The following is an 18,462-nucleotide window of genomic DNA, read 5'->3' as shown; positions in this document are numbered from 1 at the left end:
TGGACTTGTTGGGCCGAAGGGCCTGTTTCCACACTGTAAGTAATCTAATTTGCTAAATAATCCCAATTATGTCAATAATTATGCTGAGAACCAGTTTAGAATCATCAGCCAGCTTTACAGTATTGTGCAGTTGCGTCTACTCAAAGTTACATATATTGGTACACAGAGCCCTGTTTTTTGCAGACAGAAAGGATATATATATACACACATATATACAGACATTGCTTGTTTCAATGCAACAAAATCAGTGACAGCCAATCTCTGCTTCATTCCTCAAAACAATGCCTTCACCAGAAATAACCAGTCTGATTTAAAATGTAAGTAAAATTTAGCAGTTAATCGCCACTTATCATTGACTGGTGCATTGTCTATGTCAATACTTCTACTAATTAGAATCCATTCACCATCCAAGCAGCAAGTTTCTCTCATACAGTCTAAATGTTGCTGCTCCTTTGGTACTTCTTACGAATTAACCTGATGTGTAGAAAATGAAAAGCTTTAATAAAATGAATTTTTTTCTCAACAATATTAAAAACCTATTTGCTCTATGTTCACTCCAACTGCCTGAAAACCATGCAAGCTCTTATCTAAACATTTAAATATGCTAATGTTCACATTCGAGGATGACTTGGAAGTGAACATATTAAACAACTTATGATTTGGAGGTGTACTCCCTGCTGTGGCAAATAAGTCCTACGACATCCAAATTGAGTGCATATGCTGTCCGTAATGATCACAAAACTACTGTTATCATTAACTAAACTTTTCCTTACCTCAATTTCATAGCTGGATTCTGAACCATCCAACATAAGGACTTTGCTTTGCACAACCTTGATTTTTTTGGGAATTTTCAGAGGGGACCTTTTGCTTGTATCTTCAGCTTTCTGAGGGTCTTCACCTTTGTTACTTTCCTCCTTTTTGTCCTCTGTTATCAAATCTGCATTATTCATACCAGCATCTTTTTCCAACGATTCTACAATCTTCTCCTCTTCAACTGGCTGAAAAAGTGGATTTAAGTTTAATATATTTCACTAATTAAAAAAAAGTGATTCATCTTTAAGTCAGTGAATTTCAAAATACTGGTTATTTTATAACTGATATTTTATGCTTCAAAACTAAAACTTCCAGCAGGTAAAAAAGGGAAGGCAAATGGAACACTAACCTGCTTTTCAAAAGGAATGGAGTATAAAAATAAGGAAATCCAAGTCACGAGTCAGTCAACATTTGGAATACTGTGAATAATTGTGGGCACCTTATCCAAGGAAAAATATACTGGTATTGGAGACATTCCCAAAAAGGTTCACTAAGCTGATGAAAGGACTCTCTTATGAGGAGAGGTTGAGCCTGGACTCTCAAATTTAGAATGAGAGGTGATCAAATTGAAACATAAAAGATTCTAATGGGATTTAACAAGGTAGATGCAGAGAGACTACCTCCCCTTCTAAGACAGTCAAAGAGTCAGAGCACAGATGAGGCCCTTCAGCCCATTGAGTTTACACCAACCTACCTGCACCATTCAGGCTTTCCAGGACTTGTCACATTGCCTTGTATGTTATGACTCTGAGTGCTCATTCATGTACTTTTAAAAGGTATGACGCTTCCCACCTCCACTGCCATCCCAGATTCCCATCAATCTCTGGCTGCAAAGTTTTTGCTCCCAGTCCATTTTGGCATCTTATCTTTTCTAATCTTATTAAAATCGGCCTTTCCTTCTGATTTCAGACCCATCCTTGTCTTTTTCCATAACATTCTTGAATCTAACAGTTATAATTATGATCTGCAAAATGCTCCCCAACTGATCCCTCAACTGCTTATCTGGCTTCATTAAGTCCAAGTCCGTCTTTCCTCTTGTAGGGCCTTCAATGTACCAACTTAAGAATTCCACTCTCTTTAAACCTTTTACAGTGTGACTACCCCAAGTTAATGCTGGGCAGTTGAAATCACCTAATATTACCATCTTTACACTTCTCTGGAATTTGCCGGCATGATTTCATTTTTACAAAACCATGTTGATTTTTCCTATTTGTATTTTGATTTTCTAAACTTGTTAATGCTATCTTCTTTCTTTCAATTAGATTCCACTCCTAAATTCCTTTGTATCCATGGGCAGTACATTCTTCTCCTGGAGTTGTCACCTCCCAATGAAAGATACATTTGTTGAGTCATGAACTTTCTTAAAATATCTAGCACTGTGTCTTCAAGTCTCCTACTTTTTCACCTATTTTCCCCATTCACTTTAGGTTGTCTTTCACCGTCCTTTGTCAAATAGAGGTGCTACATTCCTGATTTTCCAATTTATCTCATTATAGAGTCAGAGATGTACAGCCTGGAAATAGCCCCTTCGGTCCAACTCCCCCATGCCGACCAGACAGCCTGAATTCATCTAGTCCCCATTTGTCAGCATTTGACCCATACTCCTCTAAACCCTTCCTACTCATGTCTATCCAGATGCCTCAAATGTTATAACTGTACCAGCCCCTTCCACTTCCTCTGGCATCTCATTCCATATGCACACTGCCCTCTGTGTGAGAAAGTTGCCCCTCAAGTGCCTTTTTAAATCTTTCCCCTCTCACCTTTAAACAATGCCCTCCAGTTTGTGACTCCCCAATTCACCCTATCCATGCCTATCAATGATTTTATAAACCTCTATAAGGTCATCCCTCAGCCTCTGACGCTCCAAGGAAAATAGCCCCAGTCCATTCAGCCTCTCCCTATATCTGAAACCCTCCAATCCTGGCAACATGCTTATAAATCTTTTTCTGAGCCCTTTCAAGTTTCACAACATCCTTCCTATAGCATTAAATCTATGCTTCAGAAAAGATTAGATTAGATTCCCTTTGGCCGAACCAGTCCACACCAACCCACCGAAGAGTAACCCCCTCCAGACCCATTCCCCTCTGAATGATGCACCTAGCACTATGGGCAATTTTAGCATGGCCAATTCACCCAACCTGCACATCTTTGGACTAAAACAACTGCCCAACTATTCTAACCTTGGCCCATAGTCTTGGCATCACAAGTGCACGGCACGGTGGCACAGTGGTTAGCACTGCTGCCTCACAGCGCCTGAGACCCGGGTTCAATTCCCACCTCAGATGACTGACTGTGTGGAGTTTGCACATTCTCCCCATGTCTTCGTGGGTTTCCTCCGTGTGCTCCGGTTTCCTCCCACAATCCAAAGATGCGCAGGTCAGGTGAATTGACCATGTTAAATTGCCCGTAGTGTTAGGTAATGGGTAAATATAGGGGTATGGGTGGGTTCGGCGCTTCGGTGGGTCGGTGTTGGGCCGAAGGGCCTGTTTCCACACTGAAATGTAATCTAATCTAATCTAAAAAAATACTTCTTAAATGTTAAGTTGTTACACATGAAAATTGCTCTTAGGCTCATTATATGTTCAAATATTATAAATTGGTTTTGAATGATCCTGAAAAATATTTTCTTGCACACATTTTAGGTTATATAGAGAACAATTAAGCGTATATGTGTTAATTTTTATTGAATATTTGCATCAAATCAGACAACATTGGAAATAAAAAGCTGATGCATAGTTTTTTGAAAGAAAATCAGTTAATTTCTAAAATATCGACCTGCTTTTCTCTTTGAGAAAATGTAGGAACTGCTGTGCATTTGTGTTCTTAATTGAGATTTACAAATGTTACAATTTCTTCTTAATTTACATCAGATGAATTAATTTCAGAAATTGAGTAATCATGGTTAATCATCACATTGTAGGATTTTTACATTTAATTCAGAAGTATTTTAACAAATTACAGATACATTTTACTTTAAACTGCCATACTAAATTCCAGAGTAAAATTGATAATGTACAAGAATTTACTATACCTGTAACTCTCCACTGTTCACTGAAAGCTGCTCCACTCTTTCTTCAATCTTAGTCTCTTCATCCACCTTCTCCTCTTTCTTTACTTCAAGCTCTGATGAAGTGCATACTGGCTCTGGCTGTTCTTCCTCAACTGGGTGCATATCCTCAGCTTGAGGTATGTCCTTCTCAGATTCCTTGTCTTCTGTGGTTTCTAGTGGGGATAGTGATTTTTGCTTTTTAAGCCATCCAGGTAAAAAACGTGACAGCCCTTTACCAGCTGTCTGCTCCTTTCTTTCACTGCCAGAAGGACTAGCTTGGGCACTTGCATTTGGAGCTGGAGAATTTATTTCCTGTTCTTTCAGAGGTTGCTCTATGGATTCTGGCTGTCCATCATCTTTGACATCATTCTCTTGTTCTTGATTTACGTTGACAGGTTCTTGAGAATCTGAAGCTTCAAAATGATCCTCTTCAATTTGTTCTGGCTCTTCCTTAACTTCAGTTAGAGATCCACCTTTGGTTGTCATGATCAAAGCTGAAACTGAAATTCAAAAGGAAATTTATTATTTCACTGCGCTTTACAAGGAAGTTTATATTATTTCATGAACTGACACTAAATTACAACTCAAACTTGATCTATTTAAACAAGAACAAAATCTCAAACAACATTATTTGAAGACTCATAAGATTTACAATTGTCTGCAGATTTAATTTGAAGTTTAAACTGTGAGTATACATTCAAGTAACCATAAACTCATAATTGCAGTATTAAAAAGCATATTGCCAAAAAAAGGTTCCCCTCCTGAGGGTATATAATGTAGCAATCTCAGCTAGAACATAGCATAATCACTCACAGATAAAGAAAAAAATACAAATAAAATTGTACAACATCTCGGTTCAGTAAATCAGTTTGAAATTACTCATTTATTGTCTACCAGTTTCTCAGTGCCAAAGGACATTTCCACCATTGTGGTCATACATTTCACTTCATTTAGTTCTTTTTTAAAAGAATATTCACTCGTGGGATGTAGGTATCGCTGGCTGACCAGCGTTTATTGCCCGTCCCTAATTGCCCTTGAGAAGGTGGCAGTAGGCTGTCTTACAAGCCAGACATGACCGCACAGTTCTATGATCGAATGGGAGAACTAATAGCCAGCTCGAACAGCACTGTGAACCATCTGTGGTCAAGGTGTCTGCATGATGCTACGTGAGAATATACACATGAACATCCTACCTGCTGGATTGATAATTTTGAAAGCAGTGTGTTCTCTCTCAGCTATATGTGAGAAACTTCAGCAACAGGGTATGTCACCAAGACCATTGCTATCCCCAGTTTTATCGCTATGCAACAGGAAACTGGACAACGCTTGAAGAACAAGAGTGACAATAACTTTATACATTTTGCTCAACCTGCTGATGGCTCATGACATGGCTTATATACATTGCATCATTATGTGACTCTTGGATTAAATTAGAATGCTTCCAAAACAATTCAAAGTCAACACTTGGTAAGGTTATTCACTGGTTGAAAATCATATTATTAGTCTCCACTCTTGCCTTAATGTATCTAATATTCAAAATCATCATACCTTATCATCCCTGTCTAGGAGAGCTATGCTTTGAATTGATGTTCTCTGAAATTTCACTATAGGTGGCAGCAAACCCAATGCAACCAGTAATATAATAGGCAGACCTCAAGTGCTGATTCAAAAATGTAATTCTCATCTTGTTCTCTGAGACATTAGGTTACTTAGAAGGAACACGCAATCTTTCTTTTTGGGCAGATAAAAGATTAAAGTATTTTCTTTTTAAATTAACATCAGAGGACATGGTTAAGTGCATTATCAGTGGAGAGTAAAACATTTCAATATAATGGTTTGAATTGAAAAAAAATTGGTTGGGACACATATTTTGAACCTTTGACAACCAAAGTAAACAATTTCCTCCACTTGTATGAACATATATAAAAACATAGAAATTAAGGGGAGTAGGCCATTCATTCACTGATTTGCGATTAAATAATATCATGGCTGATCTAAATGTAGTCTCAACTTCACATTCCCATCGACCAAACAAGTATTAATTCTCTTGTTATTGAAAAATCTATTTCTCCCTTAAAAAAATATTCAATGTCTCAGCCTCCACTGCTCTCTGGGGAAGAAAGTTCAAATAACTCAATCCTCAAACATTTTACCTTACTTCCATCATTAATGGGTTTTTTTTTTAAAAGGTGCTTCACCTCGTCCTGGTCTCTCCCACCAAGAGAAATATCCTGTCAGCAACCAACCAGTCAACATCATCCATAATTAACAGATTTATCCTTGCGTGTTATTCTAGCTTTCTATACTTTCTAAATCTCGTGCACTCTTAGACATTCAGGTCCAATCTTTGTCCACTTGCAATCATGTCACTGTTATGGCTACACAAGTACTTTTTTTTGCACAATCAATTCATCTGCTTTGTTGTAAATGTTACATGCCTTCAGGTACAGAGCCTTCCGTTCAGTGCTTTTAGCATTATTGAAATCGTTAGCCTCATCTGCTGGTGCACTCTTAAGTTTACACACACTGTTCCTTCCTACCACACACTGATTATTACTTGCCTTATTCTACCTTGCTGCTTTGCTTTATCTTCTCTATTCAATTTATCACATCTTCTCAGACAATTCCTGACCCTCACTATCTAGTTCAAAGGCCCCTCACCATGCGAGTTATACAACTCACCGCAAGGTTTCAATAAAGACCATCCAATGATACAGCTCCCACTTTCCTCAATGGTGGTGTTAACATCTCATGGATCAAAACCCATTTCGTCTGCAATCTTTAAGGCATGGATTTAACTTGCATAAATTTTCTCCTAACTCCTTAGTCAGGTAGTAATACTGAGACAATTATTAGCCCTTAGCTACTGCTTCAGCTGAACTTCTGCCAAAGTTCTACCTGTCATTGGTACACCATTGAACAATGATCACTAGAACCTTCCCTTGCCATTGCAGGTTCCTCTCCAGCCCAGAGTACATGTCATGAACTTTGGCACAGAGCAGACAACTAGCTCCTAGCCAATTCCTCTGACTATACTATTCCCCTACAATCACACATTGCTATTAACACTCCACACTTAAATGATTTCTCATATCATGGCCAGTTTTCTCATCCACCATTCAGCCACTTCTTTCATCCATAAAAGCTATAACAACAAACGCACTGGAAAATTGCAAAGGCTGCTAACTGGGTTCCCTGTACCTTTCTCAGTCACTGAATCCTATTGCTGCCACTGTCCTAAATCAGAAGATCCTATGCTATGAAGTGAAAGTGTCTTCTGAAACAAAATGTTCAGTTAACTTTCCTCTGCCACCACCCCCACCAATGTGTTGCATGCAGTGTCTGAATTCAGCCTCCAGTTCACAAACTCGAGGCTATGACTACTGTTGGCACATTTGCAATGGACCACAACAGTGTCCAGGAATTCGCTCAATCTGCCTTCACAATACTTCAGCTGCCTTACCATCAAAATTGTCCCTTTAATTATTTTCCTAATTACTGAATTACATTAATGTCTCTTCACACTGCGCACTAATTTGTAATCCAATAAATCTTACAATTTATGAATAATGGAATTTCTAGTTTCTTACCTCCTTTCTGCCACTATCACTTAATTCAAAGATAGGAATTTAAAAATTGTTTTAAAATATTACACTTTTCTACATACCAACTTTGCGCACACTGTGGAACTCACCAAGAAATCAATTTACATCTTTCCTGAGATCTCAGGGTTCATTCTTATTTTCAAACTCAAGATAAACCTGAGCATATTACCCCTCTCCTGGAAGAGCAGTGCTCTCTGGAACACTCCTCACAACCTCCATGTACATTTCACCTGCAGGTCCACCTCTCTCCAAAAAGCCAAGTACAAGGCAAGGCTTTGCACCTATGGCCATACTTATTTAATAACTGTACTTCTCCGCAGGTCAACCTGTATCCCAGAAATAATTCTCTGACATAACTATAAGGATTCAATATATATAAAATAGCGTTGGATTTATTTTTTCAGCCTGCAGCTCATTGTTCTTTGAGACAATGAAAGGATCATTGGGGAGCCATTGATACTTGGATATTTCTCCTTTTGTACTACACTCCCCTGATAGGAGCTTTATTAATTGTTATAGCAATGAAAGTCTATATCAAACAACTTAACAGCTTCCCTACATATTCTCACATTTAAGGCAGAGGTCAAATAGCTGAAAAAGTTTGTTCTGACAAAGGGTTTCTGGACCCAGTTACTGTGATTTCTCTTCACAGATGCTGCCAGAAGTGCTGAGCTTTTCCAGTATGTGTTGTATGTGTTTGTCAAGCAACAATGCAAACATTCAGAAATTGGGTTAAAAACATTTAAGTCTTGAAATGGTGACAGCTAGGCTGGCAACACTTTTAGAAAGGACAGAGAAAGAGGAGCTAAAGCTTTATCGTTGATAGGGTGGGAACAAGCAGTGTGTGCAGATCTTTCACTCAAACTGCTGGATCAGTGTATAAGTGATTATTTTGAACAACAATTCTTTCAATTCATTTATATGTACGTGGGGTTATAGCAAATGTTTTTGGTATAATATATAATTGACTTGTTCTAATACAACCAATATATTTAGCCCAATGTAAATAATCCATCATTTGAGAACATACATTCCTGCAGAGTCCTTTTCTTAAATTAACTTTAAAAAATTGTCCCCGTGCTGGAATTGAGATTTTGCAAAAACATGATGATAGGTTTGTCAAAATAACTGAATTATTTCCATTTTACTTTTACCTGCTCATGCCTATTCTGTAAAAGCACCCTTTTTAACCTTTGAAAATAAGGAAGACAGATTTTTGCGCATTGCAGGTAATCACAAAAATTTCTAAACTGGAATGAAAGAATAAAGTTGCCTGAAAACATTTCCCTGAAATTTCATGAGGTTGATGTCCTTTTAACAAGTTTGTATGCTTCAGCACGAAGTATAAATACTTCCATTAATAAATATCACAGTCCTACATAAAACGTAGCACACTTCTTTGAAGATTGGACACATTCTTCTGTTGGAGGATATACAGAGGATGAACAGTGTGTGCCAGCTACCGCAGATGCCAGCTTCATCTTAGCTTTCAAATAAGATTTCAGCCCATTCAAGGATAATAGTCCCACTAAAATCCAGAACTACAATACAATAAATCAGAAACAAAAACAGCAATTGCTCTAAACATTCAGCACGACTGGCAGGATCTGTAAAGAGAAATCAGAACTAACCGTTCGGGTCCAGTGACCCTTCCTCAGAACAGTTCTGAGGAAGTGATAATATTCCGTAGCCCAATTCTAAGTGAAGCCTAGCTTTTCAATTCAAACAAATGCCCATTTGTAAAACCCCAAAATGTTTCAACAAGATCCAAAATTTTCATTTGCTTCCTTCAAATGGAGAAGAAAAATGTCACAAAAATTGAAGTGCAAATGTATTATAATATCTACACCACTGTCCATGGCATACCATTCATAAAAGACCTCGAAATACTGTAGATCAAGGCATAAGTCAGTCTCTGAAGCCTCAAACAAATCTTTCCAGAAGTGGGGTTGAATAAGATGGAAAGCATAAAATGCGAACCAGCTGAGTTAGTGTAGGTGTAGTGTAGTGTAAATGTGAAAAGAAACAATATTTATCATTCATATTCAATCAACATGACTGAAGTTAATGGATTAATTCTCCAATGGTATATTTTCAAAATTGACAAATTCTCTGTAGCATCCAATCTGACGAGTTCATTGAATTCATTCCAAATCACTTTGGCTATTACAACATTATAAGGATCCTACTTTGGATCAAATTTTGTGCTTTTGGTTTTAGAATCATACTTCCACAACTAACTAACTTCCCAATCCAGTTAGTTGGATACATTGCATTCTTTGAATGGTCTGATAAGGGTTTGTTCAATAATAGTGTCCTACAATTTAATGACAAAACCGCACAAAAGGTCAAGTAGGGCAGTGTCATGACCAGATCCTGAGTGAAGTTATTACCGTTCCAGATGGGATACCTCCAATTGTTAATCTCTCATGAAGTAGTATGAAATGGCTCCACTTCTTTCGTCATCCACATCCTCCATTGCAACAAGGTTCATTTACAAAGGATTCCCTCCTTGAGGATTCCATTCTCGCAGGCCAAAATGCATTTACGTTTTAAAAGAAGCTACTTTAATCAAGCTTTCTTGAGTTAAAAGAGTGAGTTTATTAGGAAATATATGCAAGAAAAAAGTACAACATACTACTTATTCCTAAATGATATTGTGGGAGTTAAATAAAGATAAAAGTGTTTTAAAAAATCATACAGTCCCTACAGTGTGGAAACAGGTCAATTTGCCCAACAAGCCCACACCCATTTCTCTATCCATTACCCTATATTTACACCTACCTAATGGACCTGACCTACACATCCCTGCACACTATGGGGAATTTAGTTTAGACAATTCACCTAACCTACACATCTATGGATTGTGGGAGGCAAACAAGCACCCGGAGGAAACCCACACAGACACGGGGAGAATGTGCAAACTCCACACAGATAGTAGCCTGAGGCCAGAATTGAACTCGGATGCCTGGCACTATGAGGCAGCAGCGCTAACCACTGAGCTAAAATATCTGGGTCAGTTTTGGAGTTGTTCATGAAATGTAGATGGAAGAACAATCCACTTGCAACCAGCAGTGTTATGCTGACAGTTGAACATTTGATCTTGAGACTACTTTTGATTGAACTACTTTTGCCTGGTTCCTTTTGACACATGGCTGGCTGGCAGCCAGCATTCAGAATGCTCCAGCATGTTGGCCCTACCATTACCAATAATATAGGGGTGTATAATAACTACTCTTAAAACTGAGACCTTCATAACACACTGGTCCATACACTAAGAAATCATGTCACTAACTCAGCCAGTCTTATTGAAAGGAGAAAATACAATTATGCCTCTCAATGAAGTTTTTTTTTGTAGAATAATTGAATCACAGAATCCCAGTGTGGAAACTGGCCATTCAGCCCACCGACCTTCTAAAGAGCATCTCAACCAAACCTACTCCCCTATCCTATCCTTGTAGCCCTGCATTTCTCATGATTAATCCACTTAGTCAGAACACCCCAGGACACAATCAGCAGTTTAGCATGGCCAATATACCTAACCTGCCACCTTTGAACCATGGGAGGAAACCAGAGAACTGGAGAAACTCCACGCAGACACGGAGAGAATATGCAAATTTCACAGACAGTTGCATGAGGGTGGAATGGAATCTGGGTCTCTGGCGCTGTAAGGCAGCAGTGCTACCTGCTGAGCCACCATGTTGTCTTAAGAATGATGTTCACAGTATAAGATGCCCACTGTCGATTACAGTTCAGTTGTAGCACAAGTTTCTTTGATACCTGCACGCACGACAATCCAGACTTCTTCACCAGTCACTGGATTTATAGCTACAGTCATTTTGGTTCCATCAATCCCTTTTATAAAAAGCACATGTGAGAATTTAAAAGTTCAATGTCCATGCATGATCCTGGATTACGATGCAAGATTATGGGCATGACAGCAGTTAAAAGGGAAGATTTATGTGCATTTTAAATATTAATATGAATCTTTAAACAAGAATGAATTAGTCTGGTAACATTTCCCTCGAGCTTCACATGGTGGAAGCTAGGTCATTTCAGAAAACAGTTAAAGTCAAACTCTCAGTCAATGTTTAAGCATGGGAAAACAGTCACAGTTCACTTCATAATTCTTTCCTGTTAAAGGTTGCAACTATTACATCAGGGAAGACTGAACAACACATTCAGTGGGCTGTGATAACACATATCCAGGAACAGATGCAACCACCGCCAGTACTGGAGACAGCAGCAAAGATAGTCATTACTCCAGTGTAGATGGGAGTTGTGCCTGGGGACCTTGTGGAATCCCCATCATAGCACACTCAAAGGAAAACATTCTACTGCTGTGCAATTCGCCTACACCAAGAACCTGCCAAAAGTTTGCATTTAAAAACAGCGTGTGTGGCGCATTCCATAAAATCTTCGAGGAGAAAGTGAGGACTGCAGATGCTGGAGATCAGAGCTGAGAATGTGTTGCTGGAAAAGCGCAGGTCAGGCAGCATCCAAGGAGCAGGAGAATCGACGTTTCGGGCATAAGCCCTTCTTCATTCCTGAAGAAGGGCTTATGCCCGAAACGTCGATTCTCCTGTTCCTTGGATGCTGCCTGACCTGCTGCGCTTTTCCAGCATTCCATAAACCATCTACTCAGGAAGTGCTTGACTTTTTAAAATTTATTTGTGGGGCTTGGGCATCACTGCCTAACCCAACATTAATTGCCCATTCCTAATTATCCAAAGGGAAGTTAAGATTCAACCACATTGGTGTGGGTTTGGAATCACATGTACTGCAAACTTCCTTTCCTGAAAAACATTCGCGAACCAAATGATTTTGAACAACAATCAAGTGATTTTTATGGTCACCATTAGGTCAACATTTTATTCTAGATTTTTACTGAATTCAAAATTTATTGAATTCAGCTGTCATGTTGGTATTCAAACCCAGAACATTAGCCTAGAGTTTTAGAGTACTAGCCGAGAGATATTACCATTATGCCATTGTCTCCTGTTAAATAAATAGTCTAAAGCATGAGTAACCGACTTGATATTTACCTACATACATTCACCTAACTGCAGCTTTCACTGATACCTTAAACACCCAGATAACCAAAATCAACACTTCTCCCCCCACTTACCAGACTAGACAACTCAGTCTGTCCTCCCCTGCTACCAGATCCAACCCTTCAACCTCAAATGGATTCCCCTCCAACCATCCGGCGCAATCCACCTCTCCACACCCTCAACCTCATCCCATCCCCACCACAGCCAACATAACCCATTTCTCCCACCTACAAAGATGTGTTGTTTTATTTCTCACAAAAGGTCATGAGACTATGAAAGTCTCTACTTGAAAAGGCTGAGGAATCAGTCTTTGAACATACTTATGGCAGAGATAGATATACCCATGGCAAATCAGGGCATGAAATGTTAATTAGGGTAGGTTGAAATATGTATTTGAGATCATAACCAGGTCAGCCATGATCTTATTAAATGGCAGAGCAGACTCAGGGGTTGAATGGTATATGTTTGTAGAAATTTCTAATCAACCTGTTCGAGTACATTTTCACAAATATTTGGATCAGCTGGGACCTGAGTTAGGGATGTTACCACGGTGCCACAGGAGGCTTTGAACATGTTTGTTTATCACAGACATGTTCTTATCAGCAAAGATCTCATACCTCACAACACTGCATGCATGATCTGCCAGTAACTAAAGTAACTGCAGAACTCTACCTCCTCTCTTTTGGCTCACTCCAAAAGTTAGCCACAGAGAAATAGCATCTCAAAAATGTAGGACCTCCAACTCACCAGTACTGATGCTTTCCTTGCCAGAACTGAAAAGACATCTGATTCATGTGGGACAGAGCCTCTCAGAGCACATTGGATTTCATCTCAGCATCAGAGTATAATCAATTGCATTCATCAATGCACAAAAAGACCACATCACGTGATCTAACAACAAGGAGGATTCATTCCAACTGACCTGTGAGCACAAGAACTGCCACTATGCGTGTGCTTCCTTCTCTGGCAGGTCCAGGACATCTTCATTCTTCATCAGTCCATGCTGACTTAGTTCTTCACTCTAACCATTAAACAGACTGGTAGATCTTAGGGAGTGAGGAATACCCATTGAAGACTACCTTCTGGAGCCACCTGCTCAGGATAATAACCACTGAGTAGGGCAACATTCTTCTGAAGATGCAACTGCTAGGATCAGTCAGGTGACATCCTTCAATAATTTGGGTTATTGTGGTTAGCTACTACACAGAATATGGGTTCCCAGAGAGACGTAGACCTTGTGCAAAGATCATCAATGAGGTGATGGCACATGTTATCAGTGTTATCAAACTGCACTTGTTTAGCAAACTGTTCACTGATGTTCAGTTAGCATAGCTGCATGGCTCTCGTGACCTGGTCTCATTACAGACTTGGTCCAAACATGGTCAAAAGAGCTGAACTTCAGCTGTGAGGTGAAAGTATCTGCCCTTGATATCAAGCATAGCATTAAAGAGTTCTATCAAAACTAAAATCAATGGGAACCACAAGTAAAACTCCTTCACTGGTTGCAGTCATACCTGGCACACTGGAAGACTGTTGTAATGGTTGGCGGTCAGTTATCTCAACTCCAGGATATCTGTCAGAGTTCTTCAGCATGCTGTCTGAGGCCCAACCATCTTCAGTTTAATTGATGACCTTCCTTCCATAAGGTCAGAAGTGGGATTGGCTGCACAACATACTAGAATTCCCATTGATCAGAAAATAAACTAGACTAGCCATATAAGTGCTGTGGATTCAACAGCAAGTCAGAGGCTGGGAATCTTGCATCTCCCGAATCTCTCCAAAGCTTGTTTATCATCTACAAGGCACAAGTCAGGAATGTGATAGAATATTCCCTGCTTGTCTAGATTAGTGCAATTCAAGAAGCCTGACACATCCAGGACAAGACAGTCTTCTTGGCTGGCACCACAACCACAAACATTCAGCCCGCCACCATCGAAAGATCAAAAGCAGCAATTTGAACCATCTGCAAGATACACTGCAGAAATTCATCAAGGTTCCTAAGACAGCACCTTCCAGGCCCACAAACATAACAATCTAGAAGGACAAGGCAAGCAGATACATGGGAATACCGCTACTTGTGTGTTGCCCTCCACAAAAACATAAGACGTGGGTGCAGAAGTAGGCCATTTAGCCCACCAAGTCTGCTCTGCCATTCAATGAGAGAATAGCTGAACTGATAATCCTCAAATCCACATTCTGCCTTTTCCCTACAACAGTTGATTTCTCTATTGATCTCGATATTTCCATGTCACAGCATTCCTTCAGTGTCACTGGGTCAAAGTTCTGCAACTCCTTACTTAATGGCATTTTGGATGTACTCTCACTAATTGGATCGTAGCAATTCAAGACAGCAGCTCACCAGTACCCTCTCAAGGGCAATTAGGGATAGGCAAAAAAGGTGGCCACATCCCAACAGTGAATAAAATATAAGCTCCAAGAGGAAACAACACATCGATAGTGGAGAAGGTATTTCCAGATACAGAGACAGAAGATGCGAATAGGAAGGGTTTGGAGGGATATGGGCTGGGTGCTGGCAGGTGAGACTAGATTGGGTTGGGATATCTGGTTGGCATGGATGGGTTGGACCGAAGGGTCTGCTTCCATGCTGTACATCTCTATGACTCTATGACAATGCCAAACAGAGTTGAAGCTGCCATATGTGTAGGTCTCATCCTGCACCCTTCAAAAAGATAATCACCTCCTTCATTCTCAAAACCTCAAGTGAGAGATCTGGGTCAACATAAATTAAGTGGAGACTCTATTCATGCCTGAATACCTGACCTCCAGTCCTCATGACACTCTGTAACCCTCTGATTTAGGAGGCTGCTTCAACATAAAACACAAATGTCTCCCTAGGGTGAATCACAACTTCAGTGATGGCTGCTTGTGTGAAGCTGAAACAGTCCTTAATTTATCTCCTCTTTTTTGCCATCACAATTGACTCAAAGTGCACAGACAGGAAGAAAAGTGGATAACCGTCCAATAACCCCACCTCTCCCAAATAAAGGTGTGGGATTCAATACCCGACATCTCTTTCCCATTTCCAGCAAAGTCCAGCCTAATTCAACCTTTTAGTTCATGATCTATAGACACAGGCATAACTTTTACATGAAAATGTCCTTCAATTCTGAGAAATTAGTCAACACAGAAAGCTCTCAGTGCCAAACATAATTCCAACTCTATCACACGACAAGTGACAACCCCACTCCACTACAGCTACACAACCACAAACACTAAGCTTTCTGGGACTAGTAGACCTCATATCCTGCAGACCTTGTGTTTTTTTTACATGGGGAATAAACATGTCAAATGCAATTAACATCTACTACGACTGACAAGGTCACAAGACCAGTAATTAAAATACTGTCATGCTTTCAAAATGCTCTTTTGCAAAAGATAGACAGTAAATACAGATATCAATAAATATTACAGCAACACCAACAGATTTAAAAAAAAACACATCAGATTGGACACAGGCAGAAAAATAAACTTTGCAACAGATAGTCCTTATGATCATTCTCTCGCTTTAAAATGTAAAATCTCAGAATTGAAAATTGCTTACTTTGCTCTTAATTCTGAAGCATTTGACCAAGTTCACTTGCACTACAAACTAAAACAAATTTAACATCAAAACTCATTAAAACGAAACATTATTTCCCTCTTATTGAGTAAGCAATTACACCCAAGAACCAAGCAGCATTGAACAAATGGAGCTCAGCTCTGTTTTGTTTCACTTCAGAATGACATAATAAAAGCTTTGTACTTTCGTTCACAGGAGGAATGTAATTAATACTTTGAGTAAAATTAAAAGTTCACCTTCTTAGGAAGATTCCAAACTGCACACTTTCAGCAAACTGAAGACTGCTTTAATTGTCTAGTCTATTTCATGAGAGGCGGGAGCTTTTTTAATCTTCTCACTACACTTTGAATGTATTAATTGGTTATGAATTACTTTGGGTCATCCCAGAGAGAGAGAGAGAGAGAGAGAGAGAGTGTGTGTGTGTGTGTGTGTGTGTGTGTGTGTGAGTGAGTGAGTGAGTGAGTGAGAGAGAGAGAGAGAGAGAGAGAGAACTCCAGATCATAGAGATAAAGAAAGTTTAGAACTAGAGGAAGTTGCACAAATAGGGGAGTGAGAGATTTAAACACAGCATGAACATTTGAACATTTAAAATTTGAGGGTGGCTAACAAGTCAACAAGAACTGGTTCAACAGGTGATCAATGTGTGGGGAATAGGATAGGAATAGCAAACGCTTGAATGAAGTAAATTTTATGGCGAATGCAATAATATAGCAAGTTAGCCAGGAGTACACTCAGGTAATCAGGTTTGAAGGTGACAAACGTGCAAGGATTGCAGTGCCAGATACCCTTAAAATAGCAATAGATAATAAACTAAAACTTCAGTGCTGTAGAAGATTCACATTAAGCTCAGTTTTCAACAAGATGTTACGGTTTCAGCTGCATAGTTCAGCCTAAAGAGTAGCCAAGGAAGGTGAATCTCATTGGGAATGCAGTCTTAAGGAGTAACTAAAGGTGATCATTCTTCAGCTAAAGGAAATTGACGCACATCTAATATTTAGATAGGCAAATTGAACCACATTTACGATTACATGTTGGGAAAAAAAAAACAATGTGACAAAATTGACTGATCCGAGATTGCAAAGGAATAAAACTAGGTATAATCAACTTGTGGAAGCTGATCTAATGGTTTCAAATTATGTCACCATGATGTGGTATGATAAAGAGCGCAAAGATGGAATATTCCAGATTACAGAGTTAATGGAGCTCGAGCATTATTGCAGATACTATGGCTGTTTTTAGATAAGTAAAAACACCAAATACACTCCTAATGACTTAAACAGAGGGAGAAATTTGACCAGCGTTGATGGTTGCTCAAAGGTCAAGAAGAAACGATGTACCATAGTCACCATTATTCTAGCCTTTGGTATGAAACAGCCCACTGCTTGGAAAAGGATAAAGTAAGGAAAGACAATAGATAGCATAGACACGATAGACAGGTTTGAAGTAAGATAAACATTAACATGGGCAGAGGATTGATAGCAGATATTATTGATGAGGAAATGACAGTAATGTTAAAAATTAATCAGATAGTGCCAGATTAAACAGAATTGGTTTATCCTAACAATTGAAACTGTTCATTAAAAAGCACGCTTTTCTTTTGAAAGTTTAACAACAGAAATTTTAAAATAAGGTTTGGGATAACCTATCATTTAGCTGACCAGCAGCAGGAATCCAGCATTATCTTTTTCTCACTATTCACCTGGGATTAATTGTTTTCACATTTGCTTCATAGCTATTGCCTCACTTGTGATTCATACTGTCCATAGCAAATTTCTGAGCAGACAAAATTGTCAACGTGCATATCATAAGTGACATGTCAAACATTATACATTTTAAGATATATCATGTGTCATTCTTTATCATTGCATCATAAAATATATTCTTTAATAACAGTTGACAAGTTATGTTATTAATTTACATGGTATCATTGAGCATGTTACCTCAAGGAGGCATATTGCACTAATGAGTGTTGGAATCTGCCTTCTCTGGGGAATGGAATGCCTTGAGAACTATAGGGAATGGAATAAAGCAACAATGTCTGGCAGCACAGAAACAAAATTTTCTGGGACTTGATGAAATGAAGACGGAAGGATCAGACGGTAATGAGGAGAGCTCTCAGTGAATAGCTGAAGGCCTGGGCACAGGAAACCTGATTATCCAATACCAGGCCATCACGTTGGGTCATAGTCTACCATTAATTGCAAGTCCACATTCCCATACTAAAAAATATATCACATATTTAAATACCCTCAACACAGATAAAAGTCTGATACATCTGGGTTAAAATCCTGACAAGAAATTCAACTTGAGCTCAATTATCTCAGCAGTTTTCATTTGTTTCCCTATTATCAGCATTTAGTT

At 39.0% G+C, this 18,462-nt stretch overlaps 1 protein-coding gene across 28 annotated transcripts in view; it reads right to left on the bottom strand.

Annotated features, from left to right (window-relative positions):
• Positions 1-18,462, bottom strand: part of epb41l2 (erythrocyte membrane protein band 4.1-like 2) — a 210,017-nt gene that overhangs the window by 112,618 nt on the left and 78,937 nt on the right. For all 28 annotated transcript variants that reach the window (XM_043683418.2, XM_043683473.2, XM_043683480.2 and 25 more), the window contains exons 2-3: positions 3,845-4,362; positions 774-998 (exon numbers count right to left, since the gene is read on the bottom strand). In XM_043683418.2, coding sequence (XP_043539353.2) covers positions 774-998; positions 3,845-4,348 — 729 coding nt within the window. In that variant the 5' untranslated portion in view covers positions 4,349-4,362. The remainder of the gene's footprint in view (positions 1-773; positions 999-3,844; positions 4,363-18,462) is intronic.

The sequence above is a fragment of the Chiloscyllium plagiosum genome, unplaced genomic scaffold (assembly GCF_037043375.1).
Source record: "Chiloscyllium plagiosum isolate Xiang-an unplaced genomic scaffold, Cpla_swu_hap1 HiC_scaffold_3, whole genome shotgun sequence".
NCBI lineage: Eukaryota > Metazoa > Chordata > Chondrichthyes > Orectolobiformes > Hemiscylliidae > Chiloscyllium > Chiloscyllium plagiosum.
This window is presented reverse-complemented; position numbering and strand designations above follow the sequence as displayed.